The sequence below is a fragment of the Saimiri boliviensis genome, chromosome 1 (assembly GCF_048565385.1).
Source record: "Saimiri boliviensis isolate mSaiBol1 chromosome 1, mSaiBol1.pri, whole genome shotgun sequence".
In the NCBI taxonomy this organism is placed as follows: Eukaryota; Metazoa; Chordata; class Mammalia; order Primates; family Cebidae; genus Saimiri; species Saimiri boliviensis.
Genome location: NC_133449.1, coordinates 243,119,519 through 243,136,460, shown reverse-complemented (window position 1 = coordinate 243,136,460; position 16,942 = coordinate 243,119,519). Strand labels below are relative to the sequence as shown.

Below are 16,942 nucleotides of genomic sequence, written 5' to 3'. Positions count from 1 at the left end.
ACACTCTTATCAGTACCATATCATATCAACTTAGAAGTTTAAAAGAAATCTTGGTTGGCTCCTTGTTTGCTATTCTCTTCCCTCATTTTCTTTCATGTCTCCATTATTAAGGACAATTATAGGCATACCCATATTTAGACTGCATTCTAGCCCGGGCAATAAAGCAATACCCCCATCCTCTCTCCCTCTTCCTCTTTCTCTTTCTTCCTCTTCTTTATTCTTAAAAAAAAAAAAAAAAAATAGCCATGCGTAGTGCTGCATGTCTATAATCCCCACTACTCGGGAAGCTGAGGCAGGAGAATCACTGGAACCCAGAAAGCAGAGGTTGCAATGAGCAGAGATCATGCTACTGCACTCCAGCCTGGGCGACAGAGCAAGACTTGTTCTCAAAAAAAAAAAAAAAAAAAAAAACACCAAATAGGGCACCAAATAGGGTATAATAATAACAGTAAACACTTAGACACTGTTTTAAATGCCTGGTTTGAGAAAAATGTTCTCAAGGCTTTAGCAAAAACTACAGAACCTATAGAGAAAAGGCAAAAGGGATAGGATAGGGGAAGATGGAGAAGTATGGCTATGGCTTACATTTTTTGATAATTAATTACTATGTTCCAGGTATCATACTAAATGTATTAAGTGGACTACCTCATTTAATCCTCATAGCCACTTCACAAATGAGGAAATTGTATGTTACAGGAATTCTCCTAACAGACCTTGTACTATTAATACTAACCTCTGAGCTGCCTCTTTCCTAACTACAGCAAATCCTCTTTTATTTTGCTTAAAGTCTCCGTTTCCAAGAACCTACTGGTAATGTTTTAGGTGGATGCAAAGGTAATCGCGGTTTAATGGCAAATTACTTTTGTACCAACCTAATATTATTGGTGACTTTAAGCAAAATAACACCACCAATTTTACCATAGGCTAATTGATATAAATAAGTTGAGTTTATACAGCCTATTTCTGATCACAAAAGAATCAGCAAACTTCTAAAGACCAAAACACTTCTAAAATTAAACACTGAAATAAATGTGAGCTATACATACATTAACAAAAGATGAATAAAAACAAGATAATTACTTGAATCTGTCCTGGCAGCTCAGGGTAGGAACCAGGCCTGGAGGCAGGAACCAGGCCTGGACAGGATACCATCCCATCACAGGGCACACTCACATACATCCACACTCACTCCAACTGGGACCATTTAGACATGCCAGTGCACCTAACGTGCACATCTTTGGGCTATGAGAGGAAACTGGATTACTCAGAGAAAACCCACACAGGGTCAACATGCTAACTCCACACAGAAGCACCCCCAGCTGGAAATCTTTTTTTTTTTTCTCTCATCAACATGATAACAAGACAACATTGAATGAAGTGACATTATTCAAGAACCCGCTATACCTTTCTCCTAACTATTCCATTTGGGAAGGAGGGAGTCTCATCATGTTTCCCCAATAGCAAGGCTAATCCCATAATTACTCTCAGCTTCTCTGCTTTGCTTTCCTCCTAACACCCCTTAGGCTTTTGCTCCTTCTTTGAGGCCCAGGAAGGCACAAAATACAGAATAGAGATTGTTCCATGCACAGTATGAGGATGAAGTATGATGCCTTCTGCCTTCACTTTTCATCATGTGCGTATGCTCATATTAAAACTCTATAACCTTGTGACAACCAGCTTATTTGCTGTGATAGGAATGAGGTAGATAGAGAATCTATAATTCTGGGACTGGTACAAGTAACACCTATCCAGTGTTGATTAAGCCAAAATACAGGTACATATACTTAATATATTTAGTTATATTTTAGCACGTAGCACTATGTCACAATACTAAAATGAAAAATAGGCTTCTGGGTTTCCATGTACATTTTTAGCTTATTCACCTTGAAAGGTAGCATTTTTGTCACTTTGAATATACCACAAACAGACTCTATGCTTCTCAAATATTTTTGTTCATTTTAACAAAATACAAAGGCTATCTTAAAGAAACCAATCTCGTACTAAATTAAGAAAAAAATTCCTTATGTTTTGCAGACTTTGAATAATGATATGAGTACAGATGAAGACAATGAATATGCAGAAGAAAAGGACAGCTACATCTGTGCAGTGTGTCTGGACATTTATTTCAACCCTTATATGTGTTACCCTTGCCACCACATCTTCTGTGAGCCCTGCTTACGGACTCTGGCCAAAGACAATCCTTCAAGCACGCCATGCCCATTGTGTCGGACAATTATTTCTAGAGTCTTTTTCCAGACAGGTAACTATTCTCTTTCATTAACTTAATTGTCTGATTATTCTACCTCTTCGTTATAGTTCTAAAGGTATTTTATAAATTATTAAAATGTTATTGAAAATCACATATAGTCTGGGTGCGGTGGCTCAAGCCTGTAATCCCAGCACTTTGGGAGGCCGAGGCGGGTGGATCACGAGGTCAAGAGATCAAGACCGTCCTGGTCAACATGGTGAAACCCCGTTTCTACTAAAAATACAAAAAATTAGCTGGGCATGGTGGCACGTGCCTGTAATCCCAGCTACTCAGGAGACTGAGGCAGGAGAATTGCCTGAACCCAGGAGGCGGAGGTTGCAGTGAGCCGAGATCGCGCCATTGCACTCCAGCCTGGGTAACAAGAGCGAAACTCTGTCTCAAAAGAAAAAAAAAGAAAGAAAGAAAGAAAATCACATATAGCATAATTTGTTATTTTCCAGATTATAAAACAGTGCTTACTTAACTCATAAAACTGTTAGAATCATAGATGGGGATAGATTCTCATCTTGAATTTCTTACGTGACACTCAGATCTTTTCTAAAACACTGTAACTAGTTGTTCCGTCTTGGACTTTTCTAGTGTTGAAGTTTCATTTGAAGCAGTGCTGTTGATTATTAATTCCTCATGTCTGCCTTCCACTACACCTTATTCTTTGGCTCTTGTTATTTCCTCTGGAGTCACAGAGAATAAATTTATAAATATCTAAGTATAATTATTACATCTTTCCCCCAAACTCCAAATCATCTCAACCTTCTTAATGTACTTAAGGTCTTTCTCCTTGGACAGGAAAAATGTCAAATTTAGCAAGGATTTGTCAACCTAATTTTCATGTAAAGATGTAATATAACACAAAATTTAAAACACTAATGAAGAGATAATAACTGGTGGATATGGAACATAGAGAATGACTAAGGGTAGAATGATAGAATATACTACTGTGTGCCAAATGTTAGGTGGGAAATTTTCTATCTTCACATTCTCCTCTCAGCCATAAAGGAGCCAAATGAGGATCCAAGTATGTACTGAATTAACAGTAAATTCATAGTAAAACTGAAGAGAATATATGGTATATCTTTCTTCCCTCAAGGAAATCCAAGGCCTCACCACATGGGAGAATCAGATTATGAAAGCAAGCTTTGACTGTTGTATCCCACCAGCTGCATAAAGGCTTGCAAACCTTTATAGGTTCAGTAATCAAACAAAGAAGAGAAACTAAAACTATGCCTCTCTGTTCTACCTAGTGCATGTAGACTGCAGCACAGAATCACTGCACTGAGCTTAGGCAGATCTAGAGACATAAGGACTTGCCAAGCACAGCAACTCTACCCAGTTGAGAAATGTGGTCAGGACACCAGGATGTCATCAGTCTCACCAGGCAGTTCATTTACTCCTTTATAGGGAAGGCCAATTAAAGGATCTAGAAAGGAAAGGAAGCACTTCTGTGAGAGGATCCAACCTTACTGGAAGTTCTTCTCTGGCCTCTGCTAGAATGTTAAGATGTGGTAGAAAAGGGTTCTTTTCTACTACAAGATCTCTTGCCAGGTCCTTTTGGGTGATGAAAAAGAGGAGCACCAATAACACCACTTTCTCAGTGTTATCTCTGGCCAGCTTTACAAGCAAACACATACTAAAACCTTGTTTTGATAGGAAGCATCTAGGCAATTACAGTGTCTAGGCAAATGTTGTCCCTGCCTTCCGTGATCTCACTTAACACTGGTAGGGGCTATAAAATTTATTTTCTTCAGGTCTTAAAATGGTAATGAATCAAATCTTTCCTGGTTCAGTTATTAAAACAACAATTTAATATTTTCCTTTATTTTCAAAATCAGTTATTCTAAAATAAATCATATTAGGAATACTTATTATCTCTTCCAATGTAGACTATATTTGGTTGTGTGCTATCATTTAAAGGCTGATAATAATGGAAATATTCACTTATTTATACTCTACCTCAAAAAAATTTGAGATTATTTTTAAAATACACTTAATGAAATAGCAGGACAAGGGAATTATGAATTGAAATAGATTACAATAATCAAGTGAGGGTAGGTAGACAGATACATAGGCCTATGAACCTACATAGTATTTTATTTTTAATGGCAAAAAAAAACAATTACTTTTGCACCAACCTAATACTACAATTAGATGAAGTATTTGATTATAAATTTGCTTTTACTGACTGCCTAAAGAAAAATAAGTCAGTACACAAAGGATTCTCAGGATTCATGAAAAAAAAGCATACCAGTTTCTCGATAAGCACAGGTTTTTCTGGCAATTATCTTCAAAAATTTCTTTTTTGTGACATCCCCTCTAGGGCATATTGGGGGAGAGAGAGTAGGCAATGTCCTCAAAAACATCGTCAGAACAAATGCAACAACAGATTTTCTGACATTGTAGCTCATGCTATTTTTTAATAAAAACTGAGGCAATATCAGAGTATAAATTAGGGAAAGTAACATTGCTAGTAGCCAAAGAATGTTCAGTTTTGTTATAAAAATGACATGAAATTATATAGATAATACAGTTTCATTATAGGAAAAATTAGAAAATATAAACAAGTAAAATTGTGAGCTCAAAATTAGCCATATTTCTATCATTTAAAATAGTGAGTATACTTCCAGAATATACTAGAATCTTTTTGTTTTTACCCCCCACAAAAAAAAATCAGATTATATTGTACATATGGTCTTTAAGCTGTTATGTTTAACTTGAAGTTCTAGTGATTATATTATAGGACATTTAGTTTATATTTATTTACTGATATATGTGGATAAATATTAGATCACATCACATAGTACTTCCTTGAGATGAATTTCCAGAAGTAGAAATGGTAGTTAAAGCCTACATATTTTTAAAGGTACATATATATTGTAAAATTACACTCAAATTATTGTAACCAGAAGTGTGTGAGGGCTTGTCGTCTCTCGAGTTTTGACCATCCTAATTTTTCTTGTTAAATTTGTGACCAGGAGGATTTTTTATATTTGGTATCAACTGTTATCATGAATGGCAAATAACTTTTCCTTTTTGTCATTTGTACATTAATTTTGTTTATGGTATTTTTTGAATGTGCAGAACTTCTGTATTTATGTAGTGACCATGTAGTGACCTTTGCCATTATTATTTATAATTTCAAAGCAAGTTACGAAAAGGCCTTCCCCACTATCGAATTAAATAAACATTCTCTTTCCCTACGTTTGTTTAAGGTTTCATTTTGTCCTCATGTCCCCACATATAACTGCCGTCCATTTATTCTGGTGCATGGTTTGGTAAATAATAAAGTACATTTTTTCAATTCCTTAGACAAGTGTCCTGGCAACATTCGTTGAACAGTCTACTCTTAACTATGTTGATTGAATTGTATTTCTTTAAAAAGCAATTATAATAATTTCTAAAGTATTTTTGGCAGTCTTTCTTTTCATCTTTATCTTGTCCTATATATTATTCCACGTTTATAATTATTTGAGCACTTATGTTTTAATTACTCACAAGTGAATTATCTAAATTTGGAGATAATTGGCATTTTAATTGACATTTTATAATACTGAGTGATTTTTGTCATGGTATATCACCTCTCAATAAAGTTCCGAAATTTCCTTCCTAAAGACTCTGCACATTTTTGTTGTTGCTATTGTAAATGAGATTTTTTTTCCTCATTTAGTTTTTGCTTCTTTTGATATTTTAGGAAACTTAGTTTCCCAGTCTTAGACTTTTCTGTTACCAGTCACCTTACTGAACCCTCAGAATTATTTATTAAATAATTTAATTAGTATGTCAGCTACCTCAATTGTCACCATTCAAATTATGTATAAACCAAGGAAAGTTATTGTCATGGGATCTTTTTAAACATTAAAGTGGGAAAGCTGTCATTTTCTAAAGGAAATCAAGATGTGTGTACAATAAGGGATTAGTTGTAACAGTTCTATTACAGTAGCTCAATGAATAGAAAATAATGAAGTTCCTCCCAGATTTACTCCATTCAGTGCTCTTTAGCAAATTAATGACTTTAAAACTGAACTATAACATTAATATCTTGCTTAACTTGCTTTACACTGTTAGCTGTTGAGAAGCTGATGTGGGATCAGATGTGTAAAGGAAAGGGTAGAAACATTAATATCTTTTTTTTTTATGGAAGTCAGGTATACTGTTGAAAGTTGACAAAAAAAATTATTAGTGTTCACTGTTGGTTGCTAATTCGTATGCATAATCTCCTTCTTTCTTCTTAACATAACTCTGAGTATTCAACTATTCCAACACAGACCAGGTGGCTCTTGGTAGCAGACCCCATCCTCTGCTCCTGGGTAATCTATCCCCTTTGCCAGTAATTGGTTCACAAATAGGCATGTGGTCATTTTGGTCCATGAGATGGGGAGAAGGTTTGTCTTTGCTTTTAAGACATGAAATGAAGAAACCATTTTCTCTCCCTTTGGACATAAACAAGAAAGTATATGACAGGGATAGTTATAAGGAGCCATCTTGTAAGACTTAGTATGAAGTCTTATTTTTGGATTGTAGAACTTAGGACAGACCTGAACATGGGGTCTTGATGACACTGTTGAACCACTGATTCAGCCAAGTTTGAAGCCCATGCTTCCATACATGAAATAATAAATTTGTTAATTAACTAAGTCAGTTTAAGTAAACTTTCTGTTAGTTTCAACTAAGAGCAACCTAACTGATAAAAGCATACCAATTATAACCAGTAAACAAACTAGAAATTATATAATTCACAAATATTTGATAGGTGAGAAGGGAGGAAAGTAGTTTTTAAAACTTTTATCTCCTTAGAAAGACATTAATAATAAAATTTATAAATGAATAATTCTGGATTGGTGCTATGAGAAGCTCAATGGACACCATCAGTAAAACCACCATTTAGCTGGTGAAAATTATTTTTTTAAAAGATTAGAAATTATCCTAAAGACATACAGCAAATGAAGCATTTATTCAAAAATATCTACTAAAATCTGCTATTACAGGTAAGAATGACAGCCTGTAACATTTGAGATAAGACCAGTTTTTAAACCCCTCATTGCTAGCTTAATGTGACAAAAGCTCTAATTCAAGTCCATACAACTAGGAAGATAGAGTTCTCTCCATTCTCCCATTCCCTAGTCTAGTGCTACAGTTTCACCCCAGGAGAAGTAGACCACTGATATCACTTATCCTCTCAGCTTCATGTTGCAAAAGCTGTATTCCAGACAAGCACAGCCAAGAGCACTGGAGCTCCCTTCCCCACCTGTCCCCCACTTGTAAGGTGAAGCTCTACTCAAGGGACATCAGTCTTAATATCCTGAACCCTGATCTCTCTCACTCGTTTGCTTATAGGACAGAGGTTCCAAGCCAGAAGAGCCAAGCCACACCAAAGAAGATCAGGAGTTATCATTCCTGCCCAGTGCCCTACTCATAGAGCAGGAGTGTTATACTGGGAGAAACAGACCACTGTTCCTGTGCCCAGCTCTAATGCAGTGGTACAGAGGTTCTGCCAAAGAGAAGAGACAGACACTAAGATCAGAAAGCTCTGCAGCTCTAACTAATTGAACTATTGAACTGATTTTAATCAGAACAGTATGTAGGGAAATTCTTGCCTATGAATTGTGTGTTGTTGAAAACAATAGAGTTTTTGGTGGTAAGCAAATTAGGGGAGACTGGTAGCTCCGGTAGCAAAAAGCAAAGTAATAAACTAGAAGATAATCAGAGAAAGAGACAGCTAAGAAGAGCCTTCCTAAGGTACAGTAAACCTCAGACTGGCACAGGGCCCCTGCCAAAGAGGTGGACTTTAAATGAATCAGACTATAGAGCAAGTTATGCTCCAGGGGATTGTTAGAAACAGTAGAGCAAGCACCAAGCAATTAGTAGAGTCTAACAGCTGAGTGTGATACTAATAAAGACAGTCCAGATAGAAGCTTAAAGGAGAGATTAGGGAAAGAGACAGTCAAAGAGAATGTGGCTAAAGCTGGGTACAGTCATACTTGGTGATCAGGGAGACTGTTTGCATACCTGAGGCTGTATTCTGGAGAATCATCAGAGGCTGCACACAGTAGGGGAAATAGACTTCACTAAACTAATTCATTCAAGTTACCAAACATAAAAGGAAATAACTAAAACAAGCCGCCAGGAGGAGAGTCCAGAAGAAAGCCATACACATCTATGGTTAACCGATTTTTGACAAGAGTTCTGACAATTAGCCTTTGTGTCATTTCACATAATGGCACTGGGACAACTGGATACCCACATGCAGAAGAATGAATTTGAACCCCTACCTCCTGCCACATATATATGTTAACACAGTATAGAAAAACTAAACGTGAGAGTTGAAAATATAAAACTCTTAGAAGAAAACATACAGACTTTTGTGAACTAGGATTAAGCGGCGGCTCCTTAGACAAAACACCTAAAGTATAAACAGCCAAAGAAACAATAAATTAAAGTTAAGAATTTCCTTGCTTTAAAGAATTTATCAAGAAAGTAAAAAGACAACCACAGAATGAAAGGAAATACTTGTAAATCATGTGTATGGTAGGGATCTAGTATCTGGGATATATAAAGATCTCTTATAACTAAATAAAAAGACAAATAACCCAACTGAAAAATGGGCAAAAGATTTGATTAGACAGTTCTCCAAAGAAGATTTTAAAATGCCCAATAAGCATATGAAAAGATGCTCAACATCATTAGTCAATAGAGAAATGCAAATTAAAAGTATAATGAGATATCACTTCACACCCACCAGCATGGCTGCAGTCAAAAAGGTAGAAAAAAGTGTTGGTGGGGATATAGAGAAATTGGGACTTCTGTATATTGCGGGCTGGAATTATAAAATGTTCAGTCACTTCAGAGAACAGTAGAACAAATTTTCAATTTGGCAAACTCCAAGTATGCTTGTGGGTTGGGAAAAGTTCTGGAGTGTCCCAAATTAACTAGAGTTTTTTGGTGTTGTTTGTGGAAATAAGGAGTCCAGTGTAGGTAGGGCTAAGGAAGACCTTAGGATGTGTGGGACACTTCACATTCACTGACTTATAACCTCACATCTTTTCATACTAGGGGCTACCACATTTTAAAAGTGGGCCTGTTCAGGGAGCTACTATGCGCTTTCCAAAATAATCTGCAGGCCAAGGAAGGGAAAAGGGCATGACTTACAAGCCTTATGTGGAATGGGGTTATCCAGGTGAAAGGATCTCTCCCACAAAGAGACCATTGTCTTGGGTTGAGAGGATCCATTGTCTTTTCTTGTTGACTTTCTGACTGCAGCCCTCAAACCAAGCATACCATTTCTCCCATTGTGTACCAACTCTGGAGGGCATTCCTATCCTCCTGCAAGCATTCCTACTCACAGACCCAGTTTCAGCTCTTCAGATTCCAGCCCATAGTCACATAGAAGATAGGAGGGTTTCATTTGTTGCAAGAGGAGCCACAGGGTCATTGCAACCTAACTCCCCACACGAAAATCCCTCACTGCTGTCACCCCCACCCCAATTCACAATGCACCCCACACCTCATCAAGGAAGATTTCTTTTATTGTGACGTTATTTTCCTCCCTCTCCCGGTTAGACCATATACCACCCCTAACACTGCTACTCATAGGCCTTTATACAGTGGAACCAGGTGCGGATGAGCAGATGCTATATGGTCTAAAGGGAGGGGAGGGGTCTAACCTCCCTCTTGCTTTAGACCATACACCACCCCTAACACCGCTACTCATGGGCCTTTATATAGTGGAACCAAGTGCTGATGGTCAGATGTATGGGTGAACTCCACTGAAAATAGGAAAAGGAAATAGCTAATTCTCTACTTTGTCCATGGAAGTCCCAAACTAGGTATGGAAATTACATTTAAACTAAGTAGGAATTAAAGTGATGAAACAGATCTGTGATTTTTCACCGGGGATATTTTGGTTGTCACAGTAATTGGAGGATGCTCCTAGCATTTAGACAGCAGGTTGGGGACGACAGATACCCTGCAGCACTCGGCCAGTACCAAACAGTGAAGACTATCCTGAGTTCTGTCTGACGTTCTAATGTCCTGGGCACTATCCAGGATATACAACTCATCTGCAAGAATATCACGCTTCTATTCTTATCCACCATGACAGTTTATCAATTGTCTTTGTCTATTGTCCATATTCCCATTAACGCCATTTCACACTTTCTCTTACTTTATACCAATAAGTTCGGTCCATTAATTCTAACACTAATAGTGGTTTTATTCTTGCCTCTGTATATACCTCTACTCTTCATTTTTCTGTTCATCTTATACAGAATAGTCTCTGCCTCTAAAAGCCATACTTGTCATGATACATTCTAGTGTGGTCATCCTCAAACTTACAAAATTAAATATTTTTAAAATAAAAAAATAGCAAAATAAGCATGGTAGTTAGAGCACTGTTTCTCAAACATTTTTGTACTACCTTTACAATTTTCACTAAATCCACATACCTTGTGATTTTTTTAAATGTAAGGGTTTTCTTTATATCAACAGTTTTTTTCTTGGGTACTTATTTTAACTTCATCCTTAGAAATACTTTTGTGAATTTATAGGATTTGATATTTAGTTTATATATTTTTTCTAATACCTTAAGTAGGTAACTGAAAATTGAATAAATATGTTCATTCAATTCAACCCAAAATTATCTCACTTATGCTTTGCAGACCAATTTTTGAAATGCACTAACTTATACACATGCAGGTTTCTCCCTAAAAAAAACCTGAAGACAGAAACACTTAAAACAATCCTTGGAGTTTAGGGGTAAAGATAGAAGAGTAGGACAGATCATTGTATCATTGTTGGTTTTTCTGAGCCATACTTTATCATTTGATTTTGTTGTTGTTGTTGTTTCAAAGTTATTTATTTATTTATTTATTTATTTATTTATTTATTTTACTTTAGGTGTATACTATATCTGGCATTTCTCCCCATGTTATCCCTTCCCACCACCCTCCCTCCCCACCCCCATTGTCTCTCCCCTACCCACCCCAACTGTCCCCTGTGTGTGATGCTCCTCTCCCTGAGTCTATGTGTTCTCATTGTTCAACACCCCACTTATGAGTGAGAACATATGGTGCTTGGCTTTCTGTTCTTGGATCAGTTTGCTGAAAATGATGGTTTCCAGATTCATCCAAGTCCCTACAAAGGACACGAACTCATCATATTTTATGGCTGTGTAGTATCCCATGGTGTCTATGTACCACGTTTTCTTTGTCCAGTCTATCATTGATGGGCATTTGGGTTGGTTCCAGGACTTTGCTATTGTACACAGGGCTGCAATGAACATACATGTGCATATGTCTTTATAGTAGAATGATTTATAGTTCTTTGGGTATATACCCAATAGTGGGATTGCTGGGTCAAATGGAATTTCTATTTCTAAATCCTTGAGAAATCACCACACTGTCTTCCATAATGGTTGAACTAATTTACACTCCCACCAACTGTGTAAGAGTGTTCCTATTTCTCCACATCCTCTCCAGCATCTGTTGTCTCCAGATTTTTTAATGATTGCCATTCTAACTGGCATGAGATGATATCTCAGTGTGGTTTTGATTTGCATTTCTCTAATGACCACTAATGATGAGCATTTTTTCATATGTTTGTTGGCCTCATGTATGTCCTCTTTTGAAAAGTGTCTGTTCATATCCTTCGCCCACTTTTGAATGGGGTTGTTTGTCTTTTTCTTGTATATCTGTTTTAGTTCTTTGTAGATTCTGGATATTAGCCCTTTGTCAGATGGGTAGATTGCAAAAATTTTTTCCCATTCTGTTGGTTGCTGATTCACTCTAACGATGTTTTCTTTTGCTGAACAGAAGCTCTGGAGTTTAATTAGATCCCATTTGTCTATCCTGACTTTTATTGCCATTGCTTTTGGTGTTTTAGTCATGAAGTCCTTGCCTCTGCCTATGTCCTGGATAGTTTTGCCTACATTTTCTTCTAGTGTTTTTATGGTGTTTGGTTTTACATTTAAATCTTTGATCCATATGGAGTTAATTTTAGTGTAAGGTGACAGGTAGGAGTTCAGTTTCTGCTTTCTGCACATTGCTAGCCAGTTTTCCCAACACCATTTATTAAAGATGGAGTCCTTTCCCCATTGCTTGTTTTTGCTTTTTAACCATCAGAATGAGTTACTTTTACCCTTCTAAAAAGGTAAACAAAACAAACTTCAGCATTGAATGATGATGGGCATGGAGGGTGAAGTCCTATGTCTTTTCACACAAAACAGAGAGAATGATAACTTGTGGGAAGCCAAGGATGGATGCAGTGATCACCTTTTGTGGAGCCACCAATATATCCCTATTCATAGCTTTCAAAAGACTTTTCTAAATGCTTAAGCATGAATTTACATAAAAATAACTATAAGTATCAAAAGTATAAAATACTTAACATTTTGTCTATAGCACAGTAAAAGCTCAAAAAATGTTATAGTTGAATTTGTCTTACTTTAATAGATTTCCTTTTGGTCTTACTTCTGTAACAGTGGCCAAACCAGTTATTCTTGGTCACACAGTTACTGAAATGATTTTTCAATGCTCCAAAGCCATTAATGGACATCAGTAAGCACAAGGTAAACATAACTTCTTGAGGCAAAAAGCTTAGATAAATGTTCTAACCTAAAAAAGTTTTCTAATACTACAGATTTCTCCTGAGGGAAAAGGTTTAAAAATGATTGTAACCCCTCTTTTTATTCTGGTAAAAAAAAAAATTATACTGAATTTTGAGTACTAAATATTGTACTACCAAAAACTCAATGGAATTATTAAAATGGGCGAATTTTAACTAAACCTCATTTAATAGAAACTCCTAAATATTAACCTTTTGCTTACTATTAATGACTCACATATTTAAAATCTATAACTCCATTTTGACAAACTGTCAAATAAAGAAATTTTGGTTTTTGTTTATTTTTGTCTATTTTATATGCCTCTGTCATCAGGCTGCATATTCAGCTGGAGATTGGGACCTCTCAAACTAGACTGTAACCCTCTGACAGTTCACTAGGAAAAGATGAAAATTAAATTCAAATTTACTTTCTGTTTCATCCATGTTTCCGTGAATTTGTTGAACCACCCTTGCATTTGTGGGATAAATCCCACTTGGTCATAGTGTATCATCTTCTTGATGTATTGTTGGATTCCATTTGCTAGTATTTTGTTGAGGATTTTTGCATCTATTTTCATCAAGGCTATTGACCTGCAAACTTCTTTGTTTTGTTATTGCCTGGTTTTGGTATCAGAGTTATGCTGGCCTTGTAGAATGAGTTAGGAGGACTTCCCTCTGCTTCAGGTTTGTGGAATAGTTTGAGAAGAATTGTTGTTAATTCTTCTAAGATTTGGTAGATTTGAGTAGTGAAGGCATCCAGACTTGGACTTTTCTATGTTGGAAGACTTTGTTACTAATTCAATCTCATTAGCCGTGTTTGGTATTTGGCTTTCTATTTCCTCTTTGTTCAATTTTGGTAGACTGTATGTGTCTAGGAATTTACACAGATCTTCTACTTTTTAAAATTTACTGGTATACCAGTAAATGGAGGATTTACCAGAATTTACTGATATACCAATAAATTCCAAACCTAGAGGAAATGTATAAATTCCTAGACACATACAGCCTACCAATTTTTGTTGTTCATAGTAGTCTTTAATGATCCTTTGTATTTATTTGGTATGTGTTACGATATCTTGTTTGTTTCTGATTTTATTTGGGTCTTCTTTTTTCTTAGTCTAGCTAATAGTTTGTCAATTTGATTTACCGTTCCAAAAAAAAACAGGTTTTTGTTTTGTTAATTTTTTCTGTTTTTTTCTTAGTCTCAATTTCATTTATTTCTACTCTGGTCTTTATTATTTCTTTCGTTCTACTGACTAGGGTTTGGTTTGTTCTTGCTTTTCTAGTTTCTTGAGGTGCATCATTAGGTCATTTAGTTGAAATCTTTCTAGTACTTTGATATATGCATTTATTGCTGTGAACTTAACTCAACACTGCTTTTACTGTGTTCTATAGCTTTTGGCATATTATGTTTCTATTTTTACTTGTTTCACAGATTTTTTTAAATTTAAATTCTTTCTCATTTGTCATTCAGGAGAATATTGTTCAATGTCTACATAATTGTATAGTTTCTAATGTTCCTCTTTTTATGTCCAGTTTTATTCTATTGTGACCAAATAAGCTACTTGACATAACTTAAAGTTTTAAAATTTTGTTAGACTTTTTTCCTAGTCAACCCTAGACAATCGTCCATGTGCTGATGAAAAGAAATGTTTGTAATCTACTTCTGCTGGGTGACATGTTCTATAAATGTCTGCTAAGTCCATTGGGTCTGTGGTGCAGCCTAAATCCAATGTTTGTTAATTTTCTGTCTAGATATGTGCAATGCTGAAAATGAGTTATTAAAGTCTCCAACTATTATTGTATTGGGATCTATCTCTCTCTTTAGATCTAATAATATGTGCTTTATATCTGGGGGCTCCAGTGTTTGGGTACATTTTTATATTTATAATTATCATATTCTCTTGCTGAATTTATTCCCTTGTTGTAATATAATATCTCTGTCTGCTTTTCAGCTTTTAACCTGAAGTCTGTTTTGTCTGATATATCTATTTCTGCTTGTATTTGGTTTGTTTGCATGGAATGTCTTTTTTTTATTTACTTTCAGTCTATCTGCGTCTACATGTAAGGTTAGGTTCTTGTAGGCAGCACAGATTAATTCTTGGGGTTTTGTTTTATTTTGGCCCATTCAGCAAGTCTGTATATTTTTAATTGTGAATTTAATCCATAGACAGTCAAGGTTATTACTGATAGGTGAAAACTTGCTCCTGTCATTTTATTGACTTTTTTCTGATTGTTTTGTATATCCTTTGTTCCTTATTTCCTCTTTCATTGTTTATTTTTGTAGTTGGGTTTTTTTTGTTGTTTTTGTTTTTGTTTTTGTTTTTGTTTTGTAGGAATAAGCTTTCTTTTCTCTTTCTTCTTTGTTTACTGATTCTACCAGTGACGTTTATAGTTTCATTCTACCAGTGAGGTTTATAGTTTATGTTTTCATGATTGTTATTGTCTTTTCAATCCCAGATGTAAGAAATTTGAACATTTCTTGTGAGACCAGTCTAGTAGTGATGAATTTTCTTAGTTTTTGCTTGTCTGTGAAAGATTTTCTTTCTCCTTCACATCTGAAGCATTGCTTTGCTGGGTATAATTTTTCTTCTCAGTACCTTGAATGTATCATCCCATTTTTCTCCTGAGCTGTAAGGTTTCTGCTTAGAAATCCACTGTCTAATGTGGATTCTTTTACACATAACTTGACACCTTTTTCCTGATGCTTTTAAAATTGTCTTGGACCTTTGACAATTTGACTATAATGTGCCTCAGAGAGGACCTGTTTGGGTTGAATTTATTTGGAGATTTTTGAGCTGCCTGGACCTGGATGTCCATCTGTTTCCCAAGACTTGGAAAGTTTATTCTATTATTTTATTAAATAAGTTTTCCTCATCTTTTTTCTTCTCCTTCTGGAATGCCTATAACACAAATATTTGCTCAGTTAATGTTGTCCCATAAATCTTGTAGACTTTGTTCATTCTTTTTTCTGTTTTTTCATCTCCTTCTGTTATTACAAAATACTTGTGTTCAAGTTCAAAAGTTATTTCTTCTGCTTGGTCTAGACTTTTATTGAAGGTGTATTTTTATTTCATTGAGTTCTTCATCTGTAAAATATTTAGTTCTCTTAAAAAATATTTATCTCTATTGCATTTCTCAATCAAATAATGAGTTGTTTTCCTGATTTCATTGAATTTTCTATCTTTATTCTCTCTTGGCTCTGAGTTTCCTTAAGATTGTTATTTTGAATGGTTATATTTCCTTATGATTGGGTCCCTTACTGGAGAATTAGTTTTCCTTTGGAGGTGACCTGTCTCTTTGCTTTTTCATGGTTCGTATTTCTCTACATTCATTCTAATCATCTGGTAAAAAACTGACCTCTTTCAGTTTTATGGAATAGGTTTTATGTGGACTTATTTGTATAAATGGTCTTGAAGTATCAGTTCGATGGGGTACATTGGCCTTGGTTCTAGGCAGATACAGTTGTCTTCATATAGTTTCTTCAGCTGTAATCCACATTAGTTGTGTTTGTGAGTTACTCAGTGGCCTAGTCTGAGAGAATTTGTGGTGATGGTGTTGCAGCTTTGCTAGGGTAGACTCACTGGGCTGTTTCTCAGGACTGGGTCATGTGTGTACACATAATGAGTCAGCCAACTTGGAGTCTGGCTTACTGGTGTTTGTGCCACAGTGCTGTTACTCTTCCTGGGAGCATAGGCATGCAGTTGCTTAGCCAGGCTGGGTATGTGCCTACCAGGACCAGCTCACGGGCTGTTTCTAATAATGCCTAGGAGGCAGGCATACAGTGGCTCAGCTATCCTGGAGACATATCTGCCAGGGACTTCCCATCATACTGTTTCTCAGGCCTACAACATGATCACAGGGTGGCTCAGATGACCTAGGGATGTACACACTGGGGATGACCCACAGGCTGTTTCTCGGGCCCAGGACACAGCTGTATGGCTGAATAACTGCCCTACAGATGATTCAGAAGGGTAGCGAGTAGCCCATGGGGCTGTTTCATAGAAGGAGGATGCAAGCCCAGGATTGCTTAATAGGGCTGGATGTGTGCACACCAGAGGTGCCCTACAGGGCTGTTTATTG

The 16,942-nt window shown here is 36.2% G+C and overlaps 1 protein-coding gene across 6 annotated transcripts in view; it reads left to right on the top strand.

Annotated features, from left to right (window-relative positions):
• RNF180 (ring finger protein 180) overlaps positions 1 to 16,942 on the top strand; it is a 237,554-nt gene that overhangs the window by 172,454 nt on the left and 48,158 nt on the right. For 5 of the 6 annotated variants that reach the window (XM_074385564.1, XM_074385554.1, XM_074385549.1 and 2 more), the window contains one exon: positions 2,035 to 2,260. In XM_074385564.1, coding sequence (XP_074241665.1) covers positions 2,035 to 2,260 — 226 coding nt within the window. Of the gene's footprint in view, positions 1 to 2,034; positions 2,261 to 16,942 lie in introns of those variants that run through there. The other variant, XM_010336580.3, reaches the window with a different exon arrangement.